The sequence below is a fragment of the Melanerpes formicivorus genome, unplaced genomic scaffold, assembly GCF_026170545.1.
Source record: "Melanerpes formicivorus ecotype bairdi unplaced genomic scaffold, bMelFor1.0.p_v2 SCAF_26, whole genome shotgun sequence".
Lineage (NCBI taxonomy): Eukaryota > Metazoa > Chordata > Aves > Piciformes > Picidae > Melanerpes > Melanerpes formicivorus.
This window is the reverse complement of record NW_027142378.1, coordinates 9572046-9586778: the sequence shown is the minus strand read 5'-3', so window position 1 is coordinate 9586778 and position 14733 is coordinate 9572046. Positions and strand designations below refer to the sequence as shown.

At 47.3% G+C, this 14733-nt stretch overlaps 1 protein-coding gene across 2 annotated transcripts; it reads right to left on the bottom strand.

Annotated features, from left to right (window-relative positions):
- Positions 1-3457: 3457 nt before the first annotated feature.
- Positions 3458-10160, bottom strand: H3-3A (H3.3 histone A). Of its 2 annotated transcripts, none has more exons than XM_068153577.1 (4): positions 10057-10160; positions 8469-8623; positions 6820-6973; positions 3458-4119 (listed from the first exon to the last, which is right to left on the bottom strand). In XM_068153577.1, exons 2-4 carry the CDS (start codon positions 8594-8596, stop codon positions 3991-3993), a joined length of 411 nt encoding a protein of 136 aa, XP_068009678.1. In that variant the 5' UTR covers positions 8597-8623; positions 10057-10160; the 3' UTR covers positions 3458-3990. The 2 variants fall into 2 exon arrangements, with proteins under 2 accessions (XP_068009678.1, XP_068009679.1); XM_068153578.1 differs by lacking the exon at positions 10057-10160 and adding an exon at positions 9706-9779.
- Between the last annotated feature and the right edge of the window lie 4573 nt (positions 10161-14733).

The window sequence follows — 14733 nt, the reverse complement described above, 5'->3', positions numbered from 1 at the left end:
TAGAGGAACCTGAAGCCACCTGTTGCCCAGAATAAGAATGCTTTAATACCAGTATGACATCTCCCACCTATGATTTCTTAGACAGCTTTTTGTCACTAATAAATTAGCCCACATTCAGGTCTGATGGTATTCCCTTTCCTCCCAACCCACAAATTAAAAGGAATTTCCATTTTTAAATATCACAATTACTTCTACATGCCAAGCATGGACGCTAAGGACCTTCCAACACTTTAAACAGTGCTTGCAAACCTGGCTGGAGCCAAGTGTGCTTCTCTGAAAAAAAAAAACACCCCAACCAACCAAACAACAAACCCTTAAGTTATTTTAAAGCCATTAATATGTTTTTCAATAGTTCCCTCAAAATAACCATATTCCACAAGAAAGAATTTAACAGTTCCAAGAGGACTATCCCTCATCTTATCAAAAGCACAATTAGGACACCCAAGAGCATTAAGTTGTCTTAGTGGATTGTCATCGTGTAGGTCAGCTAAACCCTCCCCATGACTCATTTTTCTACCTGTCAGCTCCAGAGGAAGCAGCCCAATAGACTAAGAAAAGCTGAGAGAGCCATTTGGTAAACACCTGCGGATTTTTGACTACAGGCTGATTTTCTTTTAGGTGATGCCCAAGTCTGCACATCTACCAGGGCCATCAGCAGCCACTGCTCAATCCAAACAGCAGAGCACAGAGCAGTGTGCAAAATGGGGAAATAGCACTCACCAAAGAACTGTTCAATTATTTTTAGACTACACCACTGCATGCAACTGGCTTAGAACTACTTTGTCCATCCTTATGAGGAGAGACTGAGGGAGCTGGGTCTCTTTCGCTTGGAAAAGAGGAAACTGAGGGGTGACCTCATTAATGCTTACAAATATGTAAAGGGTGAGTGCCAAAGAGGCTGGAGCCAGGCTCTGCTCAGTGACGCCCAATGACAAGATAAGGGGCAGTGGGTGGAAGTTGAGGCATAGGAAGTTCCATGGAAACATGAGGAAAACCCTCTTCACTGTGAGGGTGACAGAACACAGGAACAGGCTGCCCAGGGAGGTTGTGGAGTCTCCCTCTCTGAGATATTCAAAACCTGCCTGGATGTGTTCCTGTGTGATCTGGTTTCCCTCCCTGGGCAACCTGTTCCAGTGTCTCACCACCCTCATGGTGAAGAGCTTCTTCCTAACATCCAATCTCAATCTACCCATTTCCACTTTTTTTTCCATTCCCCCTAGTCCTGCCATTACCTGACACCCTAAAAAGTCCCTCCCCAGCTTTCATGTCAGCTCCCTTCAGATACTGGAAGGCCACAATAAGGTCTCCTTGGAGACAACACTTGGTAGTAGTAACACAGCTGACCACTAACAGGATTCACATGGCATCTCTTGGACCACACCCATCATAACCAACACTCTGGAAGAGGCGGAGTTTATCCCTAAGCTTCACAGTTACATGTGGACTGCATAGATTCTTGATGCCCCCATCTTTCACCAAGAATTCTTCTGCCTTTAACAGTTGAATGCTATTGTTAAACTGGCATATTCCTCACCCAAGTTCTTTTAATAGAAAGAACTTGGCATTTTAATCACTAGAATTTCTAGATTTGGGTTTCTAATATAGCTAAGGGGAAAAAAAAGTTCCTTATCAATACTCTAAATCCAGGTTATTAAACAAACAAAACCAAACAAATCATCCCAATTACCTTTTTGTCTTGGCTGACACTTGGAACAGAATTCTTAAGTACAGGACAAAACAATTATATTGAAATGCATTTACAGCAAGTTTAACAGGGTTGTTACCAAATAGACAGAAGTGACATCTTGTATCAGTTAAGTCTCAGTTGCTCACCCTTTATATGTCTGTTGTTCTTCAATGCTCCAAGACAAGTCTTCCTCAATTTTTAGTTGATAGCTATGAACTGCTTGGCATCAAAAGGATAAAATCATATTTTGTCTAGCATTAGTTTTCTCTGTGACAAAGCAACTCCATGTAAATAAACTTAACACTGCACAACTCTGGCAGACAGCATTCATTCCTAGAGCTGAACATGTTACAAATAACATGATTTATCCTGCAATTTTTGAGTCTCTGTTCAAGGTACCAAAGCAGATAACACATCTCTTATTAATCTGCTTTGAAAATCTTCAGAGAAATTCACTCCTGTCTTTAGAGCTCCCTCAGAACCTCTTGAATAGAACAGAATTAACCAGGTTGGAAGAGACCTTTGAGATTGAGTCCAACCTATCATCCAACACTATCTAATCAACTAAACCATGGCACCAAGTGCCTCATCCAGTCTTTTCCTTAACACCTCCAGTGATGGGGACTACACCACCTCCTTGGGCAGCCCATTTCAATGGCCAATCTCTCTTTCTGGGAAGAACTTCTTCCTAACATCCATCCTAAACCTCCCCTGGCACAGCTTGAGACTGAGGTTAGCAGCCAATAAGCTCTGTATGGGTCTTATGTTGGCAGATTTCACTTCTACACTATGTTCTTCTTTGTAATTAATTTTGTGATCTGCAAGAGCTAGCAGGAAGTGCACCACATAACTCATTTCCAGACCAGGCCATCTGAACCCTTAACCAAATTTCAGGTGCAAAAGTGAAATCCAAGTTTTTATAGAACATAACTCCAGCAGTAAGTTTCTTCACAGGAACTTTCCTCAGCAGTTGTGGAGGGAAATACGAAAAGTGAATTTCAAGTACAGCTTCCATCAAGTATTGTAATTAAACAAAGATGGTACAAAAGTGTGTTTTTGACTGAGTGTACAAACTGAAACTGATCACACCTGGACTAAGCTCTCAAATATGCTAAAGGGTGTGACTGAAACAGAAAGGTAGTCAACCAAGAAGTGAACACCTACAAACCCAGAAACCCGATAACAGGGTGCAAAAAGGGTTGGGTTTCTGTGGTTTTGGGGGGGTTTGCTGGTGTTTGTTTTTCTGTTTTGTGGCTTCTTTTCTTTGGTTGGTTTGGGATTTTTTTAAAGCAAAATGGGGGAAAAAAAACAGGAAACCCCCACACCAAAACCTCCAAAACCCCAAAACATACCCAGGAAACACCCAAACCACCATACCCCACCACTTATACCACACTAAGGAACCAGTAAAATGAAAAATACTTCCAAATTCAGCATGAAGTCAAGTAAGAAAGGAATATAAACAGCACCAAAACTGCATTTGCTTAGCACTGTAGCTTAGGTAATGGAGCTCAGTCCAGCTCCAGACCCTACCTGGTCATGTACTACCAAACTGGTTTCACATGGAGCACACAGAAATTTTACACTCTTTAAAATCCCCACACACACACTGCTTCAGCCACGAGAGTATTCCTCATCTGTTTCCTGGATCTGCTCTAAGTATTCAGGCACGATCTCAACGGGGAAAAAAAAAAAGGAAAGGAAAAGATGATTATCTTTTAATCAAATGTAACCCACATGCAGTATTTAAAAATCAAAACTAACAGCAGGTATCATTTAATGTATTTTAATAGCAAACTTACAGGAACAGCACAGAAGACAGACAACATTAAAACATGTACTTGCATGTAGGACAACTCAGTTAGAAAAGTATAGTGAATGGATGGAATCTACTGTATGATATAAATGCTACAAACACCATTTAGTTGCCATTGATAAGAAATTTACTTGTTTAAAAAAATCCAAATGCTGGCATTGTCCAGAAAATTTTGACAGGTTTATTTATATCCATTTTTTTTGTTTTGTTTTTTGTATAAAGCTGAATTGTTGAAACTTTTGCTTTGTTGCTGCTGTTTTTGACCACATCGATGATTTACGTCCCCCTTGTTTATATTAAAAATCCACACACAAATGAAAATGGAAAGAAAACTTGCCAATATCCAATTCTGTCCCCTATTTTTTCCATTTGCAACCATATACTTAGGTACCTTTTAACCCCATGGAAAAAAATATCTAACGTTCATTACTACCAATAACAGGAAGAAGATTTTGCTTCGAGAATGACAAACTCATCAGAGTGAAGTTTAGGCACGCTCTCCACGTATGCGGCGTGCTAGCTGGATATCTTTTGGCATGATTGTGACACGTTTGGCATGGATAGCACACAGGTTGGTATCTTCAAACAGGCCAACCAAGTAGGCTTCACTTGCCTCCTAGTGTAGAAGAAAAGAGCACAAGGAAAACAGTAACAGTTCAGAATACAGTGTACCACGGTACCGAGTTTAGCCTTCTGTCTCCATTATTCACAAACATCAAAAGGTTCTCACAAAAATGAAAGCTTGCATTTTCTGATGACCCCCTATTCTACATCAAATTTGTGTACTACTGCCATTTGGTGAAGACATCCTCCAGAACACAAGTGAATCAATATTCTGATGAGACTCTCACAAGATAAGGGGTTATCTTATCAAAAGGTCTGTTTGTTTAGCAACTTCTCTTTTCAAAGGCTGGGTTACACTGTTTAAGTGACTTGCCTGCTGCCTCTTCCAGAGTAAAAGCTACTGAGCATCAGGAGAAATTGGCAGATGCTAGGGAAAAGAAGGGGAGGTATTCCTTCACAACACGGCTCAAGCACACAGCTCCTTGCTGTAGGATAATGAAGAGGTGACTTCATTAAAAAGCCAAAAATTAGCAGGAAATTATGCAGTGAGCAGGGGGAAAAAAAGTGTATTTAGAATTATTAGAAATAAAAGGACACCTCCTTTAGCTCAGGAACTCATTGAATCACCAAAAATAGGAAAGCAGTCAGAGAACCACTATTAGACACTTGTCCTGTTCCTATACTTTCTTCGTGCCTAAGCAACTCCTGTCTATTTGGGACACACAGTACAGTTCCCCTTCACACCTCATATCTGTGAGAATCATGGGGTCAGCACCTAGAACAATAAAGGACAAGTCCTACCCTGGTTAGAACCACAACCCTGACCACAGTGTTTTCCCTATTACTAAACAAATGCAAACAGGATTCTGCATTAAGACCAATGCTCAGCTGGACCTTATGGTTCTTCTGCCTCGTGTAAAGTTAGTTGCTAGTAAGCTCAGCACAGCAATGATAACTGTTCACACACATTTTAGGTTGACTCAGAACTTTTAACACCTAAACTCCCAGGAATGATCTCAGCATGAGAGCACAAGGTAAGCATGTGGACCAGGACACAGCTATACTGAGAAGGCAGGAACGATAGGGCTTACTTATAGAAAAGAGGTTGAGGTCCTCCTTTTTAGGATAAATGCAAGCAAACAGCTTGTGTGAACCATTTAACTACCAGAAACCACAAAAATCAACTTACTAGGTTCAAAGTTTCTGTTTAAAAACATAGATTGTCTAACATGAAGAAAAATATTACTACAGCAGACAGGGAACTGTAGCATTAGTAAGTGATTTTGCACATGGTAGGATATGGGTACCATACGTTCCTCTATTATGGCTTTGCTAAATTACTACATGGAAAGTTAAGACACTTAACTGAATGTGCTGTGCTGGCACAAACAACATGGTACAAAGGGGTTAAAAGTTTGGAGAGTTTTGCAAATATGCAAGCAGGATGCACTGGGCTTAGTGTGTGACCTGTAAGTTCTATACTGACAACTCCTTAATGCAGATCCCAGAACAGTCAGAACAAACTTCTGAAAATTCACTAAATAATGACTAAACTTTAATAAGCAGTTCCTGGTAAGAAGACACACAGGTAAACCTCAGGATTTAAGAACCACCACATCTACTCACAGCAGTAAAGACAGAACAACAGCTAAGAGCAAAACCAGCAGCTTTGCAAATGCATGCAGCCACCTTCTGAAGCGAAGCATCTGCGCAAGTTTACAGGATTTCAGGGCATATGTCTTGACCCTTATCCAGTGGAAGTCATTAACCAGAAAAATATCGTTTTGCCTGCATATCAGATATTCTACAATTACAGACAAGTTCTGGAACAATCTGTCAACACCTAAAAGAACAGTAAAGACCTACCTTTAATCACAAGTGTGTTTCTATCATAACAAGGAAATGTTCCCATGATATGAAAAGAGCCTTGGAGAAGGCCTAATTTAAGTGCAGGAATTTGTGCCAGGAAGAGCCAATGACATTTCACTCTTAATATATTCTAAATAAGTTATTTAAATGATCACACAAAAGCACTTATTTCACTAGCTGTGTTTAGATGTAGCCTATCAAGCTGTTCTTCTTTATACAACATTTGAGGATATCATGATCTCCATTTGGACATACCAAAACAAGCTTTACATGACACTTTCCTCTCAGACAGCATAGCTTTTAATAGCAAAGCCTCCAAAAAGGCATGAGAATAGAGGAAACATTTAACTTGCATCTCAGTAAGATCCACTGGTCTGTCCAGGGCAACTACTTTGAGGGGTAAGGGCTAGTAAGAAGAAACGCAGCAATAACCACCAAACAAAAAACCCAAACAAAACCACCTCAACAAAATCAAAGCAAAAAAGCAGCTTCCCTCCCTCCCCCCAGCATTTACAGCTTTTGCAAGGAGCTGATGGCTTATCACTGTGCTATTTTAGCCTGCGATACCTACAGGGCATCACCACGTCCACTCCGAGCAAGGGAGGGTTGAGGAGCACATCCTCTCACACCAGCCCTCCCCGCCTCCCCTCCAATGAGGCGCCACGCCCACCATGGCGCCCACCAATCAGGTGGAGTTTGGGCTAACCCTAGAAACAGCCTGGCCAATAGGGGCTGGAGGCGGAGCTCTCATACCTTCAGTCTCCAGGTTTTTGGGGGGGAAAGGCTGAGCCTGGCTGTGACAGCGCTTACAGGACTAGCCCTTGCCTAATAGCAGGAGGTCCTCACCCCCTCAGAACTAGCCCCTGACAGGGTGCTCCCTCACCTGCAAAGCACCGATGGCAGCGCTCTGGAAGCGCAGATCTGTCTTGAAGTCCTGAGCAATTTCACGCACCAGGCGCTGGAAGGGAAGTTTGCGGATCAGAAGTTCGGTAGACTTTTGATAGCGCCGGATTTCACGCAGAGCCACGGTACCTGGCCTTTCACAACGAAGGAAGTTTTAAAAAGAAGGAGAAAGAAAGAAGAATTGGTATTTAAATTACATTCTATATTGCCTTAAAGATATGGGTTCACCAGTGGATGTCAGGAACAAGCTCTTCACCGTGAGGGTAGTGGAATACTGCAACAGGTTGCCCAGGGAGGTGCTTGGGGCCCCATCCCTGGAGATATTCAAAGTGTGGTTCAACGCGGCTCTGGGCAACCTGATCTAGTTGAGGATGCCCCAGCTTACTGCAGAGGGGCTTGGACTAGGTGACCTTCAGAAGTCCCTTCCAACCCAGACCATTCTATGATTCTATCTCAACTAAGCACTACTCATGTTGTGTTTCTACTAGAAGAGTTCCAGTGCTTACGATACAAAACCAGGTTCACTGGCAAAGGGTCACTGTTTTCTCACCATCAACCTGTGTAAACTTCCACTGCCCACTCTCCACAAGGTTCCTCAGGTCCTGCCTTCAGTCTGGGAAGAGGTGGGCAGCACACATTAGCTAACTGACACTAACACTTCTCAGCACATATGTGGCAAACCACAACACTGCTGTGAGGTTTTGCAAACTCAAATCTATACATGAAATTAACACAATGTTTATTTCTGTAGAAATTGTATTTTCCTATTCTAGCCTTACTACCTTTCTCCCAGTCGATTAATTCTGCCTCACACCTACCTACAACAGCAGGTTCTTAGATATATTCTCTATTTCAAGGCTGCTTCTTCCCCAATCCACTTTCTCCCTACTGAGCCCAAGATCACTCTCCAAGCTGAAGCGTGATTGGTGCTACACCGAGCAAAGACGGGAAAAACTTCATTATTAAAGGGGACTGCCACACCGACCCGCCACCCACCCTTGCCTACACCCTCCCGTGCACCAACACCCGTATTCGGGACGACCGAGCACAGGACCGTTCGTAGAGTCCCTGCACATCGGTAGCCGCGACGCGCCCTCGCGTGGCTGATTACCGTCCCTACATGCTGAAACGGCGCGGGGAGACCGATCCAACCCTACAAGTAAATTAAAATAACGCCGGGAACAATAAACTTCGCGACGGCTGGACCCAGCGGCAGCTCTTCAATATCCAGAATTAATAACAATGAAAATAAGTCATAGAGCTGCGTTTGCGACTGTGTGATTTGGGGTTTTAGGCGCTGGTACACAAATGCTCGATAAGGGGCTCATAATAAATCCCGGGTCCATGCCCGCGCTGGACATTTATGGGTTTGGGTTGTCGTGCTAAGGTGTTGGGTTTTTTTCAGTAAGTGGGGCGCTGCGCCCCGCCGTAGTGGAGCGGTGCCGGCGTTGGGAAGTGTGGCGGCGAGGAAAATTAACACCCCCAACAACAACCAATCGTGGTGCCCCGCCCCCCGCGGCCCCGCGGGGGTGGGAGGAGGGAATTTTCGGGGGGTGGGGAGGTGGTGTGTGTGTGTTGGGGGGTGCTGCCAGTGCCGTGCCGGAACCGCCTGTGCGCGGCGCTGCGTACCGGTAACGGTGCGGCTTCTTCACCCCGCCAGTAGAGGGCGCGCTCTTGCGGGCGGCTTTGGTGGCGAGCTGCTTGCGGGGCGCCTTGCCGCCGGTGGACTTGCGGGCCGTTTGCTTGGTACGGGCCATGCTCCTGCCGACGTCGCTGCCTTACACCTGCCGCGGGGAGGGAGGGAGACGGAGAGAAAGGAGGGGGGGGGGCCACCCGCCCCCAGTCAGCGCACGCCCCCGCCGCACCTGTCTCCCCCACCCCACTCAACGGGCGGACCCCTACTGCCCCGTGCCCCGGTGGCCGCTGAACGGCAGGACGGCCGTTAGCCCTGCCGCGAGCGGCTGCCTAACGCCAACGACCGCCAAACGGAGGGGGGGGGAATGAAAAAAAATTAGAAATTAAACGCCTGCTGATCGCGGAATATTAAAATACATATTATTTTTTTACCCACGAATTCAATAGCTAGGCGCCAGCGGCAAGAGCCCAGCAAGCCGCCCGCCAGCAGGCGCGGAGAAGCGGCTGTCGCCTCCCCCCGCCGGCCGCCCGTCACCTGCCAAGTGTTTGCAAATACGGCCCGGCAAACATCGGGGGGCTAGCACCCGACCCGCCGCGTCCACCCGGCGAAAACCTCCTCCGAAACTGCGGAGCGGGTGAGAGCGGAGAGACAGCCCCCGCCGGCCCTCTGCCGAACAACCCGGCCAACGTCGCCGCCCGCCAGCGCTCCCTGACCCGCCGGTAATCGCAGGCAAACCGACATTTATCGTGCATAAAAGGAAAACAGTCCACATAAAGTGTGAGAAAGTAACAAACTTTTTTGGGGGGATTGCTTTTTCTGGGTACCGTCTTTCTCTTTCTAACTGCTTCCCCAAAGCCGCCTCGCTCCCAAGCGCCTCTCACAGGCAAACTCATCTCCCAGCCCCAGAACAAAATGGAAACAATCACGAAATGCAGCCCTAGTCCTTTTGCAAAGGAGGAAAAAATAAATTGCGAAAAATAACGCCGAAAAAATCGCAAGAAACTCCAAACCATGTGGGTGCAGATGAAGGGGGAGGTAGTGGAAAACTTTGCACTCGAAAATCAAAAAATTGCGTTGGGTTTGGGTCGTTCCTTCGGCGAATTTCTTTCCCTTTTTATTGTTTTTTATGCAATAGGAAAAAAAATATGGTCGGTGACCAGAGAAAAGAGACAAGATGGTGAAGCTGAGCAACAACTGTGGGGAGCAGGGGAAGGAAGGCAGGAGAGTTACCCTGGGCTGGCGAGTGGCTCCTCTTTGCGGCCGCTTTCCAGACCCGATCCGGGGAGATGTCGGGCTGAGGAGATAGCTAAGGGATTGGGGAAGCTGCCGATGGGGGTTTGGAGAGGGGGCGAGGGGAGCAGAGGGGGGCAACAACGGCGCGAAGTGGGGCCGGGGGTGCCGGCGGAGGGAGCCGCTCCGACTGAGCCGCGAAGGCGGCACGGGGAAGGGGACTTGGAGCCACCACTACCTCCCAAACCCCCCAAAAGTTTGTGGGGAGGGTCGGGGGAATGTGTCGGGGTGCCTCGGTGGGGTGGTGGGGTGCGGGGGAAGGGGGGGCGGCGGGCGCTGCGCCAGACTTACCCCGTCCGCTGGGCGAGCGCGGCTGCCGTGCGGGAGGGAGGAGGGAGGAGGGCGGGCGGACGCGAGGAGGAGCTCAAGCGGCTGCTGCTGCTGCTGGCGGCGGCTCGGAGCACAATTGAAAGATGGCTGACTCGGGAGGGCCGGCCCCGCGGCTGGCCCCGCCCCGGCCCCGCCCTCTCGCCAATGGCGCACAATGGAGGGAAGGCGCGGCCCGGCCCCCGGCCCGCCCCCCCCGCGCCGTGTGTACAAACACAAAAGGCACGCCGCGCGCGCGAGGGGGATTCCCTCCTCCGCCCCCCCCCCCTCGCTCCCCCGGTGGGCCGGGGACGCGCCAGGCCACGGCAGAGCCAACGGCCGCTTAACGGCCGCTCAACAATCTCCGGCCCCGTCCTGCCGGGCTCGCAGCCCCGGTGGCTGTTACGCCCGGGTCCCCGCCAGTCGTACCCACCGGACGGGTGTAGCGGGGAACCGGAAAGCAAGTCCCAGGGTGTAAGGGCGTGGGGCTGCCAGCAGCCCGTTGGGCGGTGGGGCAGTGTTGCGGAGAGAGCGAGGCCTGGCCTTTACCCCGCCACACCAAAGTCCAAAGCACTTCATCAGCCCCCTGAGTCCATTTTACTGGGCTTGGGTGGGGTTTGGGCAGTTGGGGTTGTTTTTGTCATGTGACAGCAATATCAAAAGTGTCACATAAGCAGGCCCGTTGGTGCTGAAGCAGTGAGGATCCCCTGTGGAATTGCCATATTCCTCGTTCTGCAAAATAAGAGCTGAGCAGCAGGAGGGGACATCCGGGGTCAGTTCTGACTCAATAACTGTACACACACAATGGAACACCAGGAGAATCTGAGGTCTGGGAAGGAAGAGGAGATTCATCTACTGTATGAGTGCTGACTAGCTCTCTCAAGTGTGAGGTGCAGCTACTAGAAAAGCGACTAAGTTTAGCACTGTCATCACCAGAGGACCCCATCCAGATGTATCAGCTGCCATGTTACTTAAAGAGAGAATTCACTATTTTATTTGCTGTTAATGTCAGAAATTAAATGTTCCATGGGAAAGGAGCCTCTAATCCCTGAACAGTCACTTGCAGTTTTCTTAGCTACATCTCAGAGTTGGATTATGTACTCACACAAATTGGGCCCACCATCTTGTCTGCCATTTATGTATAAGAAGCAGCTGTATATGATATGCAAAGTCTTGTAATGGGTAATGATGATGCAATGCAGTTTTGTGCAGAGACATCCAAGCTGCCTCCAGCAGCAGAAGCAGTTTAGCAGAGCAGCTTGCTCAGGGCTAATCAAGCCTGACAAGGAAAAGTGTTATCATGGGCAGAACACTCTGCTAGAATAGATACTGGCTGCTCTGGTACTCAAAGACAACAGTTTTCACTACACAGACTGATGCAGACATACTGGACATGCACCTCTGACCTTGTGGTGAGTTTATGAGAGGTGACTGTCAGGAAAAAGAAACTACAAAGGATTTTAATTATGCTTACAGATTAATTAGTGGAACAATTTTTCTGTATATGGCATTTTGTGAGAGAACAGCACCTTCCTGGATAGCCGGGAAGAGACCTCAAAGCTGTACAGTGTCATGCAATGGAGTATTTGCAAATGCTGTCAACTCCTCCAAGTCAGACACCGAAACTGGCATCTGTTCCCAACACATGAGTCCCATAATGAGCATCTGGAAAAGTTAAAAGCTGGCCACACTAGTTCCCAGCTGCAAGAATCTGCCCAGAGATGAATAATTCATAGATAGCCCATGACAGCTTTAGCTCTGAACACACTCGGACGTGCAAGGAAGCAGCCGGGCTGTTACCGCTCCCACGTACTCTTCCCGCAGCGAGGAGCTCTCCCCGCCACGCTCTGCGGCTGCGGCCTTCACTAGCTCCTCCGGCGGGCGCCGGGCAAGGCGGGCTGGAGCCCTGGGGTTACCTGTCCCCACCCGCGCCCTCTCGCCCCGGGGCTGAGGCGGACACGCGCGGGCGGCACCCGAACGTGCGCGGTTCGAGCGCCCGGCCTGCTGGCGCACCGCCCCCTGGCGCTGGCCCGCCGCCCGCCGCCGCCATTGGCGAAGCGCTCTGGAATTCCATGACGTAACGGCCGGGGGCGGGGCGCGGCGCCTTCCCCTCACTACCCGTCCGGCCCCGCCGCTGACTGTGCAGCGAGCGCAAGCCTTGTTCTCCGGGAAACCGGCCATGGAGTAACTACTTCTCTCGCCTCTAGAACTCGGCAGCTGCTGCCTGCCCTACCACTGGTGGTTCTGAACGACTTAAAATACTTAAGAGGTACCGCAGGCAGGACCTAGGAGCTGTTAACGGCCTGCACTGACACCAGAGAGCCCGACACAGGAAAACTTCCAGTATTGCAAACTTTCGCTTCCTTATTTCATCCTTGATGAACGCCACTAAAAACCTGCTTGTCCAGGGCTATGGGAATATATACAACCCTTTCCCAGGGCTATGGAAGCATCTACGACCCCGGGGTAGCCCTTTCATGCTGTTTGTGTGTGAAGAGGACACTGCAGAAAGAGCTGGCACAGCACTAAAAGGACTCCAGACGTTCTTTCCCCGGCAGCACTGATAAGCATTCGGTCCTCCTTTCCAAAGGCCTTTATCTCTGCAGACCACAGAGATCTTGCACCCTTCAGTATCCATAAGCAGCCATGAAGAAATCTAACCTAATGTGATTCCACCAGTTTAACTGGCAATAACATACCAAAGACAACTGCAGCACTTCATCCTCACCCAGCATCACCAACGCTGCTGCAAGCATGGCCAGATTGTTACAGGAAACAAAATTAGCATGGTAAACAGCTGGTCCAGACTGGAGCCCAAGAAGACTCAAGTGAAACTGGACAGAAACTGTCTTTCACCTTCAGCTTGTTGGGAAACTCTCATCTTGCCCAGGAGACCCTAAGCAGAAGGCAGCAGGCATTTTTTCTGCAAGGCTGGACTACTTACAACTCACTGTACCAAGCTGAAAATATTGTTTCAAAATAGTTACAAAAAATAAGTAAATCCTTGCTTTGAGGCCAACTCTTCAAGTACTCCAAATAGCTACTAGGTAGCTTCCAGTGCTAGTGCAAGGCACTGGCCCTGTTGGGCAAAGAGCTGACAGATTACCCCAGTACCATCACAGACTGCAGGAAGATCTACAGACACTGCAGCAAGCAGTTGCCTCTCTTTGCAGCAGCATAGATGACAAGCCCCAGAACTGCCAAGCAGATGAAGCGTACCTTTTTTGAGGTTACCTGAAAAATGGAGAATAAGTGACTCTGGAGTATGATTCTTTTCCAGCAACAGTACAGGGATCTTCCAGAAATATTTGAAAAAGGCTTTTCACTACAAGTGACACTCAGAGTTTATCACCAAAGTCAAGCAGTCTCTGATCAAGGAAGAAATTCTTATTTCCAATCCCCACCAAAAGCACAGACTAAAAATCCAGATTACTTAGTCTAGTTTGAACTCAATAGAGAAAGATCCCCTCCTACTACCCAGGCAAAGTTGGGACTGTTATTAATTTCATGCAAAAAGCTACTCAGATATTTCAGTCAGAGAAGGAGTATAAAAACAGACTAGCTTGCTTTACTTACAACTCACTTGACTGCTGCTTCCATATATCTCCTCCCAGACTCAATTTTCCCTTTCTATTCTCCTTCAGGTCCATCTATTTTCTCATTTATTGAGCCTCCAGCCATACTTTGCATTCAGGCTAAGCATTCCCTGTCCCAGCTTCCAGAATGCTGGCCATTTTATGATTTTGTATTTCCTACCCACCTTCCTTGATTCAATGCATTCACCAAGGCAGCTTCGTTTTTCTCCCCTTTCTCTTTGTTTCTATCTCTAGCTTTCATCCTTCTGATTTCCCCTGTTTTTTTTCCAGCCAGTCCCATACCTGCTGTGTTTCCTTCTGCAGCTACAAGGCTGGACAGCCTTTCCTAGCCAGTTCAATCTCCATCCTTAGCAGTCCAGTCCAGTGTTACTTCATCCTCACTCCAGTCCTGGCCAGCCTGCCAGACACATTCTGGCGGCGGCTGCTATACAGTTACAACTTCTCCTGGAAGTTAAAAGTAAAACATCAGTACAAAATGCTTACAAGGTTTTGAACTGTCTTCCTCTTAAGATGTATTTAGGAAGAATGAAAACATTTGTAACCTTAACTTTGTATTAACAGCCCCTTTTGGTGCAGATTTAAACATATTCCCAAATAATGGTGAAAATACATTATTCATTATAATTTCCAGTCTTTTTACTAGCAAGTTGATAGGGGTAACATTGGCACTTAGGAAGGAAAGTACAAGTAATTTTAAACCTCATCATAAGTTGCAATAATTTTGTCTCTGTGTGAATAATTTTCCTTTATTATTTAAGTTTTCTGTGTCAGGAATTTGTACACCACCGAAGTTCTAGCATTGTAATAGCAGCCATCGTCCTGCACAGTTCTTTGATACACTGGATTGCCTATTACAACACATGGTGCACATAGCTGTTTATTACTTATACTCTCTGTCAATGCATGGGCAAAAAACACACTAGCCCAAACTACCAGCTATATAGTACTCTTATCTTTCGAGATTGGCACCCACTGTAAATACAGATAAGAAGTGACGCAATAGGAGTAGAAACACCTCTTTCCTCTCAGCTGCTTTCATTTGGCCTTTCACTCATTTTGCCTTCTG

Coding starts and splice junctions, on each gene's coding strand:
- H3-3A (XM_068153577.1), bottom strand. CDS start 8,596: ATGGCCCGTACCAAGCAAACGGCCCGCAAGTCCACCGGCGGCAAGGCG. Junction 6,974..8,468: donor AAGAAGCCGCACCGTTACCG/GTACGCAGCGCC, acceptor TCGTTGTGAAAG/GCCAGGTACCGTGGCTCTGC. Junction 4,120..6,819: donor CTGCCATCGGTGCTTTGCAG/GTGAGGGAGCAC, acceptor CTTCTACACTAG/GAGGCAAGTGAAGCCTACTT.